At 36.6% G+C, this 21738-nt stretch overlaps 1 protein-coding gene across 1 annotated transcript; it reads right to left on the minus strand.

Annotated features, from left to right (window-relative positions):
• Window positions 1-2280: 2280 nt before the first annotated feature.
• Window positions 2281-21375, minus strand: LOC125878375 (bZIP transcription factor 16-like). Its single transcript, XM_049559619.1, has 14 exons — window positions 21135-21375; window positions 20048-20164; window positions 19891-19947; window positions 19727-19801; window positions 18893-18982; window positions 18744-18803; window positions 18475-18644; window positions 12396-12450; window positions 12103-12139; window positions 11727-12016; window positions 11177-11254; window positions 10977-11102; window positions 3360-3643; window positions 2281-3225 (listed from the first exon to the last, which is right to left on the minus strand). Exons 2-14 carry the CDS (start codon window positions 20120-20122, stop codon window positions 2415-2417), a joined length of 2208 nt encoding a protein of 735 aa, XP_049415576.1. The 5' UTR covers window positions 20123-20164; window positions 21135-21375; the 3' UTR covers window positions 2281-2414.
• Window positions 21376-21738: the final 363 nt, after the last annotated feature.

Here is a 21738-nt window from a genome sequence, read left to right on the forward strand (position 1 = left end):
AGAAACTACACCATTTCATATATTTATTAATTTTTTTAATAGACATAATTTTTGATATATTCATGCTTTTTTAGGATGGTGGAGTAGTATGAAAGAAAGTTGTATTTAATGACCAAAACATAATTGAATCTGATTGTAATATTGCAAGTTTGATGAAAATGATCTATTAACTTAAATAGAAAAAATATTTTCTTTTTAAAATTTTTTATGTGTAAAAGGATTATAAAATCAAATCTTTAGCGAGTTTGGATCCCAATTAGGCGAGCTATATTATGTCCATTATATTGAGAATGTAATAAGATAGTGTTATTAGGTTAAATTAATTTAAGATAATAGATAACTCCTCCATATATATCAAACAAAATATCTAATCTAATCTGGACTTGAAAATTAGAGTGTAATCTCATTTATACTACATAAGAAGTTAAATATATTGATATTTAATTACTACTTATTTTAATATGCTTAGCATAATATAACTGAAATTCGAACTATCGCATGTAGGTGATGTATGTAGCATTCCTAATAGGAAAAACAGATATACGCAGATGGACATCTCAGACGGTCATAATGATTGAGATTAATTCATCCTTACATTAAAGATTTTGAATTTGAGCCTTCATAAATGGAAAAAAAACTTATTGGAAGTATCGCACTAAAAACAAATCCTACAATGTGTAAATTTAAATTTAATCGAATCTCAATATATGAATACCTATCACCACATTATTTAAGTAATTTAGTCATGAGTCATATCCTCTTACATTTTATTCAACCTCGTTTCGTCACCGTTCATGATTAAATAGTACATAGCTAGATTTGTTTTTCTTAAATGATCGCAATCCATATGAAACTGAAAGGATGAAAGTGATTTGACCAATCTTATTAATGCCATAAAAATTTACTCGCATCTGATATTTATAATATTATGAGAAAATATTTGTCATGACCTCAAGTAACTTATGAACTAAATCAAAAGTCAATATATATACGAGTAAATGTTTTTGTTCTACTTGGACAGTACAATTTTTCCACAACTCAGATTACTCTTGCACCTAGTGATCAGTAGAGTGGGTTGAAAACCATGAGATCTCACGTTAAAAATTCAACGGAAACAAAAACACTTAGTGATATCTTCTCATATGTTCAAACTTTGGTGGACAGAGTATTATCTGGTACTTGTGCTAGTTAGAGATAACAGGTACCTTATGAAACTAGTCAAGCAGGCAAGCTGACCCAAATACCACTTTTATCAAAGAAGAAAAAGAACTAGGATAATCTTGAGTCATCATTAGGCATGTCTGTCTAAACCAAGTTCAAGATGGCCAATTTAAGTAAAATACAATATACAACAATGATATCTTCCCTTTACTGTCTTCATGTAGGCCCAGAAAATCATTTCACTAAAGCTTTTGGCTTTTCTAGTTTTCAAGGTATGGCATAGATGAACATGGCACCCCACTTCTACTTCTGGAATCATGAGAACTCCCAAAACAAAAGAAGTTACAGAACTAGCTCAAAGAAAGATAACTGACCTGGCAACTCTTTATAGAAAGGTTTCATTAGCTGGCTGCAATCATGCATGAGATGAGTATGAAAGAAACTCCCACTTCACTGCAGTGATGATTACCTGCAAATATCAGCATGCGTGCTTTGTGTAAAGTTAAGACACAAACTATATATGCACAATTTAGAAGCTTCCACTAGAATTGTAATGATGGCTCAATGGGATCACCAATATACATATATATAACAATTAACAACAATAATATAACCCAGGGTGATCCTACAAATGGGGTCTGGGGAGGGGAGTGTACACTGTACACAGCCAGACAACCTTACCCCTACGTTGTGAAGGTAGAGAGGTTGTTTACGATAAATCCTTGGCTCAAATAAAGCATATCAAAGTAGGCATATATATAAGAAGCTGAAGAAAGAAATACCATTACTGGATGACAATAAAACAATAATGTTTTTCTGAATTTTTCAAATTTGGCTGTTCGACAACCAGGGAGGCCCCTTTGGAGGAGCCATTCCCTGCTGTCCCTTGGTCAGCAATCGAACAGCCACTGACAACCAACGAGTTCGGGATTGGGACCCATGCCTAACCTGCATAGCCAGTTTTCAGAAGTTATGGAGCCATTTTACCTAGGTTTCCTCGACTGGCCGTGAATGACACTCAGACTGCATTTTCACAGATTGCCAGGACCACACTGGAAACCAGCATTTTCTGGAATTGAAAGCTTAGAAATTTGGATTTGTATCATACAGCAAGCAGTATACGTGTAAAACATGTTATATGAGTCTGATGATTATCAGATACAAAATTCATGCTTAGTGGGTTCGAACGAGTAAACAATATACAGAACTAGAAGATGAAAAGATATTTCTTGTTGAAGTACAAAAGAGTATCTCTAGCTATTAATAATATGGTATTTAGACTCCACATAGCTTTCTGTCTCCCATAAAAATGATCCAAAAGCAACTGCCTCCAGCACCAGCATTGTCAAACCAGAGTATGTAACAGACAGAACTTCATCATTAGATACATCTAGGGTACCATCACCAGAAACTTTAATATCAGGCCTTCCAAACAATGCTTGCGTCTGCTTTTCAATCACAGTAACTGCTTCCTTTGATCGTAAGGTTGCATATCTCTGTAATGTGTCCGCATCCAAATACATCACATAGGATCTCAGCCTCTCTGGTTTACCCTCAATATCAGAAACTGCAAAACCTTCTCTGTCACCATCTTCAGGGTAAATTTCTATCAATGAATCTGGATCCCATAGTTGTCTCGGTGCTGCTGGCTCATCAGGATTTGTTGAGATCTGGAAATTCTCAGGAGGCTTACTCACCGATCTCTCAAGTTGATAACGTTCGTCAACCCTTTTGAGGAAATATCCATACATAATAGAAGCAGCATAGAGCTTACCAAGTTTGATTTTGCTCATTTGAACAATGCTATCCAGAGGGCCCACAGCACGCTCACCGAGAACTATAGATATGTGACTGATGATCATTTCAAATGCATCAGGGGAGTGTACGGATTCTAGCTTCTGCTCTTGATTTGGCCAATAACCCACATTTCCAGTAGGATCTGATGTTTCAGATATTTTTGGGATCATTGAAATGTCATTGTCTACAAATTTATGTACAATTAAGCAGTACAGAATCTCCTCTAATATTTTCCGCCTTTCTTTCTCTCTGACTTCAGCTATTCTCCTGAAATTCAAAATGTATTTATATGAGTCATATCATAAATAGACTTGGCTGTTTTGTTTTCTTTTGGGCAGGAAAACAATAGCTGAATATGATACCCTAAGCAAACATAAAGAAGCAAAGGTCAAGTAAATTACTTTTGGAGGACATCTTTGGTTGAAGACTGGTTTTCCTTTAACTGGGCATCCCTTTCATTCTGAAGGTTCTCCAGCTGCTGTTCAATAGCTGCAGGGAGCAGATGGGGATGGGTTTGCAACATCTGTGCTAAAAATTGACCAACAGCTGACTCCAACTGAACAGGAGCAACTGGGACCAAATCACCTCCTGAACTTCCTGACGCTGTTGCTCTTATCGTCCAGCTTCTGGTTTGGGCCTTTCCTAGTCCAATTCCTAGCCTCGGGACAGAAAAAGATGGAGAGCTCTGCAGAAGGAAGTAAGATTACTATAGGCAATAAATGTAAGATAGCTAAGGTACTTACGAAATTTCTCTTGTGAGATACTGGAAGCAAGAAAGTACTACACCTTCGTGACCCTCCATCAAGAACATCAACATACAATTGTATAAACAGCTAAATGGTCAAATTGAGCTGTTCTTTTTTACTGCTCGAGGAAAAATGTATCACATGAAGCTGCAGAGAATACAATGACACACATACTATTAACCACACGAGCCTCCCACCCCAAAAAGGAAGGGGTAAACAAGGAAACAACCCTTAAATTAGTCATCAGATTAAATGTTCCCAAATTCCATCACTCAAGCATACAAAACGGCACAAATAAAGTCCAAATTTTTGAATTCAAAATAAAACTTTACTTTTAGTCATAGATATATTTACAGGAGAAAATGCAAATTTTATATCTTTTCAGCTAATGAAATAAGTTTTCAACACAAAAAAGATGATTCATGCACTTATTAGCCAATCTTTCTAAAGTGCAAAGCTAAACAAACAATCCCGAGAAGATATCTTTACACAATTTAAGTTTATCAAACCACACGATGTTCAAGAACAAGTGATATAGCTTGAAATGTTAGTGATAGGTTACCTCTGTATCAGTCACTTTCATGCTCCTAAAAGACTATTTTTATTATTTTACGAATTCAATGTCAGTTACATGAAACAAATTCAACTTTAAATCGCTGACTCAGAGAGATATTTATAATCTGGCACCGTGAAATAGATCTACCTTAAGGATTTCCAAATTGAAAATATACCAATTCAGCCTACTTGACATAAACCCTTTTATTTTTTTAATAATGGTAACAGTGTATTCATCAGCTTAGGGAATGCTGGCCAGTGCCACCATATTTACATGTTGTAAGCAAAGACAAAAAGTTGTTCATCTTACAAAAATTAATCGCAGATCTTCCCAGGGAACATATGAAATCTACCAAGGATTCATCATCATCTACAAAGCTTTCTTTACACCAAAAATATAACAACAAAATACATTTTGACTTCAATCTGTCTATACCTCTGTGCACCATATGGACAATGTGGACGAAGAGGAACTCCAGATATTTTGAAGGTAAACAACTGCACTTCATTATATAAAATCTACATGTCTATAATTTCTATCATTTTGGCGTAAAATGAACGATGTATATCATTATGACAATCTTTTGGACTTCATTGACTCCTTGTATCATAGATAGAGGAGCTTACATCCTTTACCATGTTTATATTTGCACAGGGCCAAACAAAGGACTGAACATGCCGATTCCAATAAGGGATCATGCATCCTATTTTCATGTTTAACTTTAAGAATTGATAATCACCATATGGTTCATTACAAAGAGATACATGCAATGTCCAAGTGCTCTGAAAGCCTTTTTTCCTGAAACACTTCCAAAGGTTCAAAGTACTTAAGACTATTTCCCAACTTATTTCCTCAACAACTGTAAGTATCATCATGCTAGACTATTTTAATTCAACATTTTCTTGTAAAATTGAAGAGTAAGCAAGTATTCTTTCTCAAATCTAAGAACTGAAGAAGTTTGTATTCAAGCCAAGTGGATACCATATTAAGCTTGGGGCATTCTGAGTACATTCCAATCTGCATTATGTTCGTCATGAAGCTTTTATATATAGCTAGTCATGAAGCTTTAATCAAGGAAGTAGTGCACACCGTATTTCTACATCACCTTTGCAATAATTCTGGTAATCCAAATGGTTATTACGCACATTCTCTCTTACGCCATAGTGTTCATTAACATTCCTATAAAAGAGGATGTATTCTGGTTCAATTAATTTTATAGTCTAACAAAATAATTATCTAAACCGCAGCCACTGGAATCTCTTTCTTCTATTGTGTATTTCTCTAATGAATACTCAATCAAATTATGTTGTGAGCTTACGTAATCCACACTAATTAGCATATGTGGATGCCCAATTAATTGTTTGAATTGGACCTTGTAGGCTCACTCTTCAACCAAAGTTCTATTTTCAACTAAAATAGCAATAGTAAACAAATACTATCAATTTCTAACTTCATCAAATAATGTTCATAAACTCGTAGTTTCTATTAGCACTGCGAATCTACGATTGTTTTTCCATACCGAAAGCATATTTCTTCTTCTCTTTGTTTTTTTCTTTTATACTTGCATTAGAAAGCCAAAATAGACATACATGAAACTATTAACAGCAAAAAATAAGAATCTCATCTTACTTTGGAGAAAGAAGGAGAGAGAAGGGATTTGGAGTCGGAAAATGCATAGGAGTGTTTCAAACCGCCGGCAGCTGACGGAAGAACAACGGACACGTCAGCGAACATTACGGACATTTGCGTTAACTATTCCGGCGGCTGAGGGACCGGTGGTTTCCCGGGGAACGGAGGTGGAGATTCGGAGAAGTACGGAATCTTCTAGTGGCTACTGCGTCTGTTGCTAATTCAACGGTAGAGCCGCAATTTTGCTGATTTTATGAAGAAGGCATTGGTTGGTTACGTGGCATTAAAACTATAAAAGTATCTAATCTTCTTTCTAACTTCTTTCTCTTTAATTTTTTGAGAAAATCCATCATTACCCTCTTTAACTATAACATTTTTTAAAAAAGCACTCAAACTTTACAAAGGTCCTAGCCCCATTAAACAATTTAAAAGTGATAAAAGTATTCCATTTTTCGGTCAACCCAAGTATAAGAAAGGAAGTACATACACACACCAATCAATACTTACCACGTGTCAATTGGGTTAATTTTAAAATTTTATTTTCATATATGTTATTTCTTATTATTTTTAAAAAATAAATAAATAATTTATCTTTTCTTCTTCAAAAATAATTCAACACCAATAGTCGTTCTTTACCCAGCGGCGGCAATTCTCTCGCAAAGTCGCCACTGCTATAACATCAATAACACGTCTCAACAATGGCTAGGCAAATCTATACGAGCAAAATTTCTTCTATTTTCTCCCATGGTTAATCTTCTTTTTGTGTAATTTTTACTCGAAATTAAGATGTGTTGTATTTGCAAAAATCGGAAGTCTCTCTCTAATTCAGATGGAGTATTTTCTACTTCGTTTGAACATGACCCCTGGCGATTCCCTCTCCGTCTTTCGTCATCGCCGTCGCGCTTCTTTCCGATCTTCCTCCACCACCTCACTCCGCTTTCATCTCTTTCTCTTTCAACAATCTCATCAATTTTCTTTGAAGTTTTGGAGTGAAAATTTTCTATGACCGCTAATTTGTTTTTCAGTGCAAACATTGCAGCTTGTTCGTCGAAGTGCCGATAGGTCCCAATTGCAATAATACAATAAAACTTTTTTTTTCATTAGGTAACTGGAATTGATCAATTGAAAGATTCAGTTATTCATTTTGCATTATTTTCAGAAAGTGATCCTACCAGTTTTGAAGAAGCTGTTAAAGATGAAAAATGGCGAAAAGCAATGGATGAAGAAATGGCAGCAATTGATAGAAATGACACTTGGGAGTTGACTTAGCTTTCAAAAGGGCATAAGACAATCGGTATCTAGTGGATATACAAGAAAAAGATGAACAAGGAAGGTAAAGTCGAGCGGCACAAAGCACACTTAGTAGCTAAAGGCTATAAGCAAGAGTTCGGTGTTGACTAAAAAGAAGTTTTTGCTCCGGTGGCACGACTTGACACTATCAAATTAGTGATAGCTTTGGCTGCTCAACACTTATGGCCCATTTTTCAAATGGACGTCAAATCGGCCTTTTTACATAGGGACTTGGATAAACAGGTATTTGTTGATCAACCTCCTGGTTATGTCAATGTTGGAGAAGAACATAAGGTGTGTAAATTAAAGAAGGCATTGTATGGACTAAAACAAGCTCCACGAGTTTGGTATAGTCGTATAAATGCTTATTTTTCGAAGGAGGGATTTAAGAAATGTCAATATGAGCACACACTCTTTACAAAGAATGATGATAAAGGAAAAATGCTCATTGTTTGTTTATATGTGGATGATTTAATTTACACCAAAAATGACATCTTCATGGTTGAAAGTTTTAAGAAGTCCATGATGGTTGAATTTAATATGACGGATATTGGAATGATGCATTATTTTCTTTGCATTGAAGTCGTTCAATCTGCTGATGGAATTTTCATCACACAAAAGAAGTATGCTCAAGAGATTTTAGACAGGTTTCAGATGAAGAGTTGCAACTCTGCCAGCAGTCCCACTGAGTTCAGATCGAAGCTCACTAAAGAACCTGGAGGAAGAAGAGTTGACAACACTCTTTACAAACAAATAGTGGGAAGCTTGATGCATTTAACGGCCACAAGGCCTGATATTATGCATGATGTAAGTCTTATTAGCAGATACATGGAAAGTCCCAAAGAGATGCATCTTTTAGCCGCAAAGAGAATTTTTCGATACTTGCAAAGAACTACTAATTATGATATGTTCTACGCAAAAAGAGAAAAAGCAGACTTAGTTGGCTTTACTGATAGTGATTTTGCTGGAGATTCAGATGATCGAAAGAGTTTCATGGTCTTCGTGAAAGCAATCAGTTGTGACTTTATCAACTACAAAAGCTGACAATAAAACAAACAGAGTAAAAAGAAAATCATATTTCTAATTAAATAAATGCTAAAATAAATAAACTAATAATTTTTTGTTTATCTCGCTCGCTAGTGGTGAGTGAAATACACTTTGTGTGCCACGTAGGATTATTAGGGAATAATTAATCCACTCTGAAAAAGAATAAAGGGGTATTGGGACCCTTTTAAAGTTAAAGTGTCTTTTTAAAAAAAGTGTTATAGTTGAATGGGGTAATGATGTATTTCCTCTTCTTCTTTTTTGACGTAATACATAAATATGCCCTTTAACTTTGCATCATCTTATATTTATGTCCTTCAAATGTTTATTGTACTACATAGGATTAATGTGTCTACTTGTTCAACTTTATACAAATTTAAGTGCCTATTTGTGCATACCCAAAGTTTGAAGGTATAAATGTGAAATGAGGCCAAGTTAAAAGGCATATATATGTATTATGCCTTTTTTTTTTCCTATGTTAATATCAAATCATATGCTATATTTAATTATACAATTATAATTTATAATAGGTATAATTTTTATGTAATGAACGGAATTGATTAAAGTATTTTTCTCTTTAAGAGCTCTCGTGTCAATCACTTCTATTTCTCTCGTTAGATTGTCTGTAGCACAATCCTAATTCAATTATTTTCTAATAATCTTATACATCACCAATCACATTAATTGATTGACCAACACTATAAGTGTTATTGAAAAATCATAGAAATGAAATGGATGTAGTACTAGCTATGGATTAAAGCATGTCCCTCTTTGAGAACTCTCGTGTCAATCACTTCTATTTCTCTTGTTACATTGTCTGTAGCACAATCCTAATTTGATTATTTTCTAATAATCTTATACATCATCAATCACATTAATTAATTGACTAACACTATAAGCATTGTTGAAAAATCATAGAAATTAAATGAATGTAGCAGTAGCTTCTTGAAACCCCAAAGTTAATTTTCTGCTAAACTAGCACTAACTCTTCAATATATTATGTTCAATTACTAGAGTTTTGTACCTACCAAAATCATTTACTAATATTTTTTGCTACCAGAGTAGATTCATTTTTCTTTCGTAGTTTGATGTGGCTACTTCACTTCCATATTTCTTTTCTCGAGCTACTTGATATGTTTTTCCTTGAATTAAGAGTCTAGCTAGAGATGACAATGGAGTAGTGCGGGTTAAATTTAACCCGCAAAATTTTTAATTCACCTTGCCCCGCATAACAACTTTTGTCATTTTCAACCCGCCCCACCAAGCCCCGCATAGACCCTCACCTCATGAATCCACCCGCCCACATAATTTTTTTTAATATTTTCTTTTTCTAGTTAAGTTTGATACTAAAAATAATAATAATTAAAATAAATTCATTTTTTTAAGTTGTATTGATTTGATAGAATAATGACTTCGAAATTTATTTATTAGAGGGAAATTGAAAAACATGTAAGAAATTGTATTATTCATTTAATATCTTGAATATTTTAATAGTTTTAAAGAAATTATCTTAATAAATAATGTTCTATCACTCTTATTAATGTAAAAAATTAAAATTAAATTTGAACTCACATAGAATCACATATACCCGCCACCCGCCCCGCCCCATATTAGTTTTTTAAAAAAACCCACTTCAACCCGCCCCGCATCCCATCTGCCCCACACAACATATCCTTACACCCGCCCCACCCATTGCCATCCCTAGGTCTAGCAGAAACGTCTCTACCTTCCAATGTAGGGAATAAGATCTTCGTACATCCTCTCAAACTCCACTTGTGAGATCACAAAAGGTATGTGGTTGTTGTAAAAATTATTGTTGAATCAAGTTTCCCAGTAAGAGCACCATTCACTTTTTCAAAAGAACAGAACATCTTTAAAAGTTGAAAATGAGAAATGCCACTAACAGTTATCTGAGGGAAGCACAAAGGAAAACAGAGACACCACCTATTAGGCACAAAACTATCACGCGCCACCGGTCACATACTCTACATATTATCCAGTTGAAAATGAGAAATGCCATCAACTATTTCATCAGTACATACAAATTTGAGTAAAACAGAGACACCACCTATTAGGCACAAAACTATCACGCGCCACCCGTCACATACTCTACATATTATCCAGGTTTCTCGACCATAAAAGATCGGTCCAAACTGAGAAACAATGGAAAATATTGGACAATGAATCCTGATACTAAAAAGCCTCACATTTCATAGATTTAAACTACATAAATATGCAAATTAAAGACTGTTGCTACTAAGTTTGTTAGGTTAAGCCTATTTTTCAATCCACGATAATCTAGCCAGAACTTCACTGACCACCCTGTTTGGGTTCTGTTTGTGATGAATGCTGGGTATCTTTGTTTAGGGGTATGTCATTTCTACTAGGTCTGGGATCATCTCGGCCTGGAACTTCACCAAGTCTCTCCTGCAAAGTCAAATCCAGTGACTATGACACACAAGTGTCTAAAAGTAGATACTGGTAAAAGAGAAGTAGCAATTTCAGCTCACTTCCGCAATTAGAAGGTATTAAATAAAGTGAGCCAAATATTGAAACTAGTGTTAAACCATGACACAGTCCACTTCATGTAAATATTACCGGCTGATTGGTTCTGCAACTAGGAAACATTATTCCTTTGACCTTTCTGCTCTCAGTTTCTTTGTTGGGCAATTAGTAATTGGGTGACAATTATTGAATTTATCTTTCTTTTTTTCTTCATTTGAGAGAACTAAAGAAAGGAAATGAGAAAATACCTTAAGAGAAGCATTCTGAGAAGCAAGTTGGTCATGCTCACTCCTTAGACGACTCAGTTCTGTTCTAAGAGAGGCATTTTCTTCCTTTAGAACTTCAGCACGCTGTGCTAGTTCATCACACTCTGCCTGGCCCCGAAAGGCAAAGTGGAGTCAGGGGTCAATCCAGAGAGACAAAGAAACAAGAGAGGAATTATCTGTACCTGCTTCCGTAGCCTAGACCTACGTGCAGATTCCCTGTTGGACTGCTTTCTTCTCTGCCTCTTGAGCTCCCTTTCATCCTAAATTCAAGGAAAAGAAATATCATCAGTTAATATGGACTAAATTACAAACAAAAAGGAAAATCAAAGGAGACATGTCCACAGTAAGAAACGGCAGAAAGGGACATCCAAGGGGAATGCATTTAGGATGTTCCACCCTGAGTACCCAGAAAAGCTGCACTACCCAGGCAAAACATCTGTGACTTTTACAAAATCTCTATGTGTGAACAAATTAAATGGGTTCTACCAAAAATCCTATAGAGGCTATGACAGGCCATATTGTACACTATTCATATTCCTCCCATGTAACTGAAGTACATGCTCTTAAAGTGGGTGTTTAGCATGAAGATGAACATTAAGAGCACCTGCATATATTCAAATCTAGAACCAGAGTCTTGTTTTATAATGCAAAATGCAAATACAGAATTAATCCGCCACATGCTAAGTTAAAGTTGGCAAAGAGGGAGAATGTTAAGAAGAGAAAAAGGGATACCTGAATCCACATTTGTGATTGGACAATATCCCTTGATCCAGCATTAACTATTCCTCCAGCAACTGAAGCAGACGGTACCTTCCCATGGATTGCAGGAATATTTGGTGAAGCGGCGGCATTCCAGTAGTCCATACCAATATTCAAGTTGGTTGTGGGGCCAGGAACACCGCCAGCACCCACAGCTGACATTGGCATGATTGCCATAGTTTGGTTGACCAATGAATGAGGAGCACTAGTTCCTCCATTCTGAGAACTATGAGCAGAATTGCCATTTTGAGATGCTTCTTCAGCTGTTGAAGAGATGTCATACTTCTCATCAAATAATGCATTTCAAAACTTATCATAAAACGTTTAAAGCAAAGTCATACCACCAGACCTGAATCTTGCCTGCCTGCTGACTTCATTGGTGACTCCTACACACAAGTAACAAGAAAAATCAAAGATGGTACCAACTAAGTAGTAAATAGGACAACACTGTTTGCATGCATACCAACTGCAATGGTAATGAACGGACCAAAAATCTATGCTCAAAAGACTGAAACTGATGCATTAAGATGGAAAGCCTATTTAATAGCATGCCTAAACAAGATTTTAAGTAACAGTAATCCACCATAAAAACTGCCAAGGATGAAATGACATAAATCAAAATATCCACCATACGGTACCCACATTTTGAGAATTTGCATCACTTCCTTCGCTTGAGCCTTCGCTTCCACTCTCGGCACTGCAAGCCCAAAATTGGCAAATTGAAGTCAAACTTCTCAATAACTGACAGTACTTTCATTTTAACTTTAACGACCTACAGAATCATGCAGAAACAAATAGCCATCTCTTCCTACATTGTGAAGTGACCACACGTTATTGGACATCTTTCTAATTATGGCAGGATTGAGTTGGCAATGCCAGGAAAAGCCCTGGACAGTTGTCAAGTTACACAGAAGAGGATCAATAGATCAAAAAAGATGGAGCGAACTACCAGATTGCATATGGTGCACTATACGGAGGTGGAGGAATTCAAGATGTTTTGAATATAAGGGCAATCAATCAAAAAAATAAAATAGAATTGTATCATATTGTTCCTTTTTTTATATAAGGTAAATAATTTGTTACCAATTTGTGGAACCCCGTATACAAGAAATATACCAAAAGAAAGAGAACCTACACCGAAATATGGTTTCTCAACTAAAGAGATATCTTCTATACAAATAGGGACCTCGTGAGAACACCAAAAGAAAACTGGAAACAAAAAACTAGTTTTCAATTTTATAAAATCTTATTCCACCCCTTCAAATGTCCTCATATTTCTCCCTTTTCAAATAACTCACATGATTGCTAAGGGGGCAGCATTCCATGCCCTTGGACTTCTCTTCCCCCTCCTCTGAGTCCCGATTTCGCCATGGCCCATTGACTTTGCCCAGCATCACACATTGCATCCCAAGAAAATTAAAGGCCATCCTCCATAATTGATTAGTCCTTACAAAGCAAAACAAGATGATTTACATCTTCACCTAAACTGTTGCACATGAAACACCAACATAGGTGATCCTCCGCTATTTCAATTTTTTTTGTTATCAAAAGCACACTCCTTTTCGCCAACCATGCAAAAAAACATACCTTTCTCAGTGCTCTGTGGATCCAAATAGAACCATGAGGCGAAGTATGTTCCTCTCTCACCTATAACCTCTCTTTTTTTTGAGATAACCTCTTGTAATAGGATTTGGCAGTGAATAATCTATTTACACTTTCCCGCCAACTCCATACATCCGATGTATTGTTTAGTGTGTCCAGCCATACAATATTTTGATGAAATTCATCCATCTCCCAATCTTATATAATATCTCTGTGAAATTCTTATATAATATCTCTGTGAAATTCTTCGATCTCCCAATCCTATACGTTCCTTCAGAATCTTAAATCCCACCCGCTTGTGAGACTTAAAAAATTTGTTTGATTAGCATCTTTCTTTGGAAAGACACTCTATATATGCTGAGGAATTCCTCAACCCATTCTCCCAGCACCACTTAAGCACCAAAAAACTAATCTTGTTTCCATCCCTATGTAGGTATGCTAGAAAGGGTGCTTTTGATCATACTTCCCTTCACCCTTTTGACAAGTACCTGATCCTGCTAGTCATTTCTTTACTCTCTCTCTATAATTGAATTCCACACTGGAAAATCTTTGCTAGACTCACCCAATGTTAACTCCAGATAGGTAGTAGATACAGTACTCACCCTGCAATTCAGCACCTGCGCGGTCTCTTTGGTGTTATCCACTTATCCTATCGGTGTGATCTCACATTTTTTAAGATTGACTATAAGGCCTAACACAACCTGGAACTGATAAAAATCTGTCTCAAGTCATCTAGCTAGGATACCTCTGCATCACAAAAGACCAATGTTTCATTTGCAAATAAGAGGTGCAACTGTCGCATTACTATACCCATTAAAAGAAGCATCAAAGCCCTTTTAGACCTCCAAATGACTGTCCTATCCATCATTTTGCTCAAAACTTTCATCACCAAGACAGAGAGCCTGGCATTAAAAATGCAAAACTTAATCCATCTCATCTGCTTGTCGAAAAAATCCATCTCAAAGCTTTCATCATGTTGTTCCATTTCTGGTGCAAACAGGAATATATAGATGGCACAGAGTCTCTGTTGAAAGTATTAGAGTCTCTGTAAGGAAGAAGATAGTTTACTAGTTTCAATATACTGCAAATATGGCCACCACAACCCTTTGCGCTTTTGAAGTTATAAAAATTGTTAACATCTCAAAAAACAATCATGCAGATTAAGCAGAAGCACCTTTTCACGTCAATAGCAAAGATGTCCATGGGCTAAACCAATTCACCAAATAAATTCTGCACTTTGACACAAAAAGAAGAAAAAAAAAACAAGGGTGGGGTTGTGTAGACAGACTACTAGTGGCTTCTTCCACAGCTCGAACTTATGACCTAAAGGCCACACAAAGACAACTTAACCGTTGCTCCAAGACTCCCTTTCCAAAGAAAAAAAAAGAGTATATGACATTATTACATTCTTTTGGTAGTAAATTCCCAGCCTGGCTAAGGCTATGACAAGATAGTTTTGTTTTTTTTTAAAACCGATAACCTTACTCTATATATCCACAGGAATACTACAACCAAACATTGTAGTTCCCCTTCAAAAGTATTACAATCTATCAAAAGTTCAAAACTAAATTTGTCGCCTACAAACAATCTAGAACATCAAATATGTCTTCTGTTTGAGCTAATAAATTATGTTTACCCCAAAAGTAAAATAGAGCTAGACACTTCATACATCCTGAAGACTGTTTTGTACATTTTCAAAGCTCCTATTGTTTCTCCCTTTCCAGATTGACCACCAAATGCATGCTGGGACAATCTTCCATCTCTCCTCATTTGTAACATTTCCATCCCTGTTCCAGCTACCAAGTACTCCTCTAATGCATCCTGGTTTCACCCACGTGATCCCCTTCAGGCTAGTGAACATTCTCCATAGTTGTTCTGTCCATTTACACTGTCAGAAGAGATGGTTGACTGTCTCAGCTTGCTCCTCACGCAGATAACACCTAGAGGCCAACAGATAACCTCTCTTGTTCAGATTCTCATGTGTTAGAACAACTTCTTTTGCCAGGAGCCAAGTAAAGCAGTTCACTTCATAAGGCACCTTTGGCTTCCATATCATCTTCCATGGCCAATCTTTCTCATGTCCCCCTGTCCTGTTAAGGGCCTTATAGGCAGATTTTACTGAGAAGTCACCTTTGCTAGCCTCCTGCCATAATAACACATCAATTTCCCAGCAAGACTTGTGTGAACTACTAAATGGCTGAGCAGTTCTGTCACATTTTCAATCTCCCAGTCATTAGTTGTCTTCTTAGGCCTATGTTCCAACCCTGTTCAGTCCACATATTAGCTATAGTTGCATGTTGCCATTGGCATAGTGTAAATAAAACAGGGTGTGCTTGTCTCAAAACTATTGTCCCATTCCAAGAAGGAGGTCTTCCTACCATTTCCTACATTCACTCTAGTTCTTGCTTGTATCAATGGCCATAGAATCCTGGTGGCCCTCCATACAGTGTAATTATATGGAGTAGTTACTTGTGTAGTTGTGTTGTCATCCACTTGTCCTCCATCCCATATTTAGCAGTAATCACATCCTTCCATAGCATGCCATCTTCATTTGCAAACTTCCATAACCATTTCAACATCAAGCTTTCGTTTTGTTTCTTCGAGTTCTTGATACTCAGACCCCCTGTTTCCTTGCTCACTATTAATTCCTCCCACTTGACTAAGTGAAACTTTCTCTTGTCTTTACTACCTTGCCATAGGAATTGCCTGCTCAGAGCATCAATACATTTGAATACACTAGCTGGCATAGGAAAGACAGACGTCACATAGGAGGGAAAAACATTAAGTACACTATTAACTAGTGTCAGTCTTGCCTCCTAATGACAAGTATTGACATTTCCAATTGGTAAGCCTCTTCTCACACTTCTCTAATACTCCATTCCAGATCCCTTTTAATTTGCTTTTGGCCCCCAAAGGCATGCCTAGATAAGTAGTTGGAAGATCACCAACCTTTCCACCTAAAGTATTAGCTAGGGCTTCAATTGCATTCACTGTGTTGATAAGGTAGACAAGACTCTTCCCCCAATTAATATGCAACCCTGACACTGCTTCAACTATCACAAAGATTACCCTCAACATCCTGATTTGGTCATGTACATCCTCACAAAATACTAAGGTGTCATCTACATATTGGAGGTGTGTGATTTCCATATTGTTTAAGTCACCTACTTGGAAGCCCCTGATTCAGTTCTTCTCTTTTGTTGTGTTTACTAAGTTGCTCATACCTTCCATAGCAATAATAAATAGAAATGGAGATAGAGGATCTCCCTGCCTGAGGCCAGGGCTATTAAAGGCGAAAAGCGCAAAAAAGCTCTAAGGTCTATGGGGGCATTAAGTGCAAATAAAGCGTGGACTTGAATGAAAAAAGGCGCAAAGGGAGAGAAGAATACAAATATATATGTTTGTCCAAGACTAATAATTATAAACATGAATGACAAATATATGACCAAAGAAATTGAAATTTTTTTTATGAGAAAGTGAAATATCAATTATTTAGTTTCACTTCTTCACAAGAGGCTCATTGGCAAGGAAACATTTGCCTTAGAACCTTAATGACAACACTAAAGCGCATATAAAGCGAGGCAAAGCACTCAACACGTTTTGAGCCTCGCTTCAGGATTAAGTGCGCCTTTGATAACACTGCCTGAGGCCTCTTTGAGAGGAAAAAAAAGCCATTGGGAGCTCTATGAATGCAGTCCCAATAAACCCTACTTTCAAGTTTTAACTAAATATTTTTTATGGCATAAATTATCCAAAAACGAAACTAGGCAAATCATAATACACAAGCAGCTAGAAAAATAAATGAATAATTAAAGGGAGCATGAAGGTTTTGGTCCAGTAGAAAGAGTGCAGCACGTGACGCGTACAATAAGCATTTGTCACAAGTTTGAACCCTACTATAGACGAAGTCTGGTACTTATGGAGAAAGGTAGAGGTCCGAGGCCATCATTTGTCGAGTTCCGAACTATGCACCAAATAACCCACGCAGATCTCTTGGTAATAATAAGAGAAAAAAATTAAACCGAGCATGAACTGGAGACATGATGATGGAACAACCTCAAACCATTTCAACAAAGCATGCATTCTAGAATTTTGATAGAGCCCATGAGACCAATTACCAACTAAGGTGAATACTTTATTCATCTACTAACCGTCTCAGTCAAGCTACTTATGTTTAGCAGAAAGAAATAATCAAGGCAATTTGCATGAAATTCTCAAGTAATGTAAACCAATTCAAATACAACCTATCCTCCGTGTTTATACGTGTTCTTCAGTCTGAACGACTTTCATATCAGAGCAATATTTAAGTACATTCTAATTAAGTTCAAGGGTAATACCCCCAAGGCCTAGATCGAGTGGCAAAATGTGGAGGATTTGTGGCTTAGATCGCAAGTTCAACCCCACACCATGCAAAGCAAAGCGTGGTATTTAAGTGGAGAAGGGTAGAGGGGCGGGTCCATTATCCACTGAGTTTAGAAAGTTGTGATTGGTCCAAAAGGCGGGTCCCAGACGGATTTCTCGATTATCAAAAAAAAAGTTAAGAAGATGGGAAATGCTAAAGGATGAGGAGACTGGTGTTAATCCTCATCTCCNAACCGTCTCAGTCAAGCTACTTATGTTTAGCAAAAAGAAATAATCAAGGCAATTTGCATGAAATGCTCAAGTAATGTAAACCAATTCAAATACAACCTATCCTCTGTGTTTATACATGTTCTTCAGTCTGAACGACTTTCATATCAGAGCAATATTTAAGTACATTCTAATTAAGTTCAAGGGTAATGCCCCCAAGGCCTAGATCAAGTGGCAAAAGGTGGAGGATTGTGGCTTAGGTCGCAAGTTCAAGCCCCACACCATGCAAAGCAAAGCCTGGTATTTAAGTGGAGAAGGGTAGAGGGGCGGGCCCATTATCCACCGAGTTTAGAAAGTTGTGATTGGTCCAAAGGGCAGGTCACACGTAGATTTCTCGATTATCAAAAAAAAAGTTAAGAAGATGGGAAAAGCTAAAGGATGAGGAGACTGGTGTTAATCCTCATCTCCATGTGGTACTATTGTTCTGCATGTCTTTATTTTCCATGAGTTCTTCCTCCCGAATGATTTATTCAGTTGAGTATCACCATACCTTTTAGAGTAGACTCCATTTGCAGATGCTCCAGACGTTTTACCAAGTTCGTTGTTCTTGCCTGTAATCATATTCAAACTACCCAAGCTTCCTTTAGATCTTTTAATGGGCAATTTCTCCTTTACCTCAGATGATTTACCATCTAATTCAGTATTGCCAGAGGTGTTAATCTACAAAATTCATAAATCAGAAGCAGCATGAAAAATTAGAAATTTAAACCATTGGTGTCATTGCATAGATTCAGTGAACATATCTAGCTTTGGACTTACTGCAACTTCAGCAACGCCGTTTGGAGATGGCATCGCAAAGGGGCTGAAGGGGTATGATCCCTGATTAATAAGGAAAATATTGCATGTAAGCAAAATAAAATGTGAGCAATGTGTAGCAAACTGAAAACTACTAGGGAAGAAGAAGATACCGGAGGAATGGATGGATGAGCATATATTCCACCATGGGGATACATTGCGACATAAGGATGTGGTGGAGTACCATAGGGTGGCATAAGATGCTGAAAGGGGGAAAACAAAAAATTGGTAAGAAAAAAAACAGAAACTTGTATGAGTTACATCCTCAAAATAATTGCACATCTTTTTCCAAATAAATTCAAATAAAAAACAGATTTAGTAAATTTTTGCATATGGCTCCAGATGCTTGAATCTAGCAACATTTACCAGAAACTCTCTATTTTTCAGAACCATGGAGATGCAGGAAACAAGAAACCAGCACAATATTTGAGCAGAAAAATAATCAGACATCCTTGTAAACAACTTCATATTTGTGAGCTTTGCATAGCCGATCTGAACTCAGATAAAGGAGGAGGATTGTGGTAGATTTATACAACATAAAATAGTCAAAACATGACTGATCCCCTAAATAGAATGGATATAGAGTAACCAGTGAATAATTAGTGCCAGGACATGAGGATGCTTAAGAGCAAAGCTCATCAGCGATTATAAAACAAGCTTCCTGAAATTCTGTAAAGTACAGGCCCAACTTGCTCCTAATTCAAATCCAGAATTGGTGATTGCAAGCACATTTACATTGCCTATCACAGACTAATACCACATATATCCATTATTATCATAACATTGAACTCTATACAGCATTATGAACCCCAAGCAGGTGATCCTAAAATATCCAACAAACATGCTTGTTAATGAAGATGTGATGACTAAACTCCCTCATGCACAGCCAGCAGATCTAACTTATGAAGGAAACACTAAACATACCATGATTCATAATTCCACCATACCTGAACTCCCCACATGTAAGGGTGTGCTTGAGGACTTGAAGCCATGAACCCATGTGGAGGCATCGGTGAATATCCCTGCATGAGGGTAATCCATGGACTATCAACAATAAAATTTCAACAGATGAAGTAAAAGACTGAGTAACAATGCTACAGAGAAACTCAACCTGAAATCCGGGCCAGTCTGGATTTACTGTACCAGTAGCAGTAGATGAAGCTTGCTCCTAAATGATGCAAAATAGAAAAATGATGCTATGGATTAAGGCTAGCTCATATGTTATATAAATAACTCTGGTTATTAAAAGAACGAAAGAAAACAGTTACCTGTGAATTAGGAGTCTTCGCCTCCTTTGACTCCTTTGCCTCCTTAGAGGATTTGTCAATATCACTGCTCCCCATGGCTAAACTGCACCACTACCTCAAAAAATTCCTCAAACCATCCTGTCATGCAGACTAAAAACACATAAATGAAGTTCTTCATGAAAATTAGCTGAAGTTCTCTTTTTCTACACGCACACAAATACAAGGCATGAATCTACATGTCTCTTAAAGTAAAACACAAACTAGACCAAAATTTCATCTTTTTCAACACACACAAATCCAAGGCATGAATTTACATGACTGAAAGTAAAACACAAATTTGACCAAAATTTTATATTTTTTCAACATACCCAAATCCAAGTCATGAGTTTACTTATGTCTCAAAGTAAAACACAAATTAGACCAAAAATTTATCTTTTATCAACACACACAAATCCAATGCATTTATTTACAGATGTCTCGAAGCAAAACACAAATTAGACCAAAATTTATCTTTTATCAATACACACAAATCCAAGGCATGAATTTACATGTGTCTCAAAGTAAAGCACAAATTAGACCAAAATTTTCCTCTTTTTCAACACACAAATCCAAGTCATGAATTTACATATTTCTCAAAGTAAAGCACAAACTAGACCAAATCCAAGTCATGAATTTACATATTTCTGAAAATAAAACACAAAATACAACAAAATTACCACAAACTAACACATAAGCAAAGACGGACACGACCTCTACCAAATTTGCAAAACTACACCAAACAATAAATATAAATCAGCATTACTCGTTCATCCCAAGTGTCCGTTCACACAGATTTGCTCTCTACCTAGCTGTAATCTCCAAAATCCGAACTGAAAAATTGAAAACTGTCTACAAAAAACCATAAAAGCTCAAAGTCTACGTCCAGTTTATGCAAACAAGAAAAACGACTAAACCCACAAAAAAGACCTCTAAAAACAAATAGGTGTAGCTCGGTTGCTGAGCTGCCCACACCCTCACCCTAGTGGTGGGGGGTCGAACATCCCCTCCCCTGCCCTCCAACCCCCAAAAAGTGACCTTTAAACATGTAAAGCTTCGTAAAATCAATTACCGGGAAGATAAACAGAGACACCAGTGAATCTGAAAATTTGGGTCTGCTTCAGCTGTAGTATAACTCCGAGAAGGACTGTTTTAACTTGAACAGTGTACCCAACAATAATCAAAAGGAGTGAAATTGAGGGAAAATTCCGAAAAAATGGAAGATTAAGAGAGAAATGGGGAGAATTTTTAGAGAGAGAAAGTTAGGGCTTTTTCTTGGGGGAAAATTGGCAAGACGGAGCGTCACTGTCCCGTCGATTTGCGGAGGAGGTGTAATTTCGATCGATCGTTGAATTGGTTGGTGACGTGGCGCAATTGACCGTGAAGTGGACTTATTTCAACGGCTCAGATTCGTCTATGTATTATTATGTTTTTTTTTCAGTAAATAAATTTTGTACAATGTTTATTTGGACAACAAGATCAAAACAAAATAAACCTGGAAAACGGGTCGGGTCGGGTTGGCTACTTGGCCTTCGGTTCTTTGGTTTGATTTTATCATACTTTAGTTTGATCTTTTGAATTTTAATTTTGATTCAGTTCAATTTTTTTCAACTTCATTTTGTTTTGATTCAATGTTTTCAAAATAATTTTTCGGTGCAAATGGAAAAATAAAATGA

This window comes from Solanum stenotomum, chromosome 10, assembly GCF_019186545.1.
Source record: "Solanum stenotomum isolate F172 chromosome 10, ASM1918654v1, whole genome shotgun sequence".
Taxonomy (NCBI): Eukaryota; Viridiplantae; Streptophyta; class Magnoliopsida; order Solanales; family Solanaceae; genus Solanum; species Solanum stenotomum.

Excerpts from the sequence above, each read along its gene's own strand:
- LOC125878375 (XM_049559619.1), bottom strand. The coding sequence starts at position 20,122 with ATGGGGAGCAGTGATATTGACAAATCCTCTAAGGAGGCAAAGGAGTCA. Across the intron at positions 11,103-11,176 it reads GGTCTAGGCTACGGAAGCAG|GCAGAGTGTGATGAACTAGC; the intron begins GTACAGATAATT and ends TTTCGGGGCCAG. Across the intron at positions 3,226-3,359 it reads ACCAAAGATGTCCTCCAAAA|GAGAATAGCTGAAGTCAGAG; the intron begins GTAATTTACTTG and ends TTTGAATTTCAG.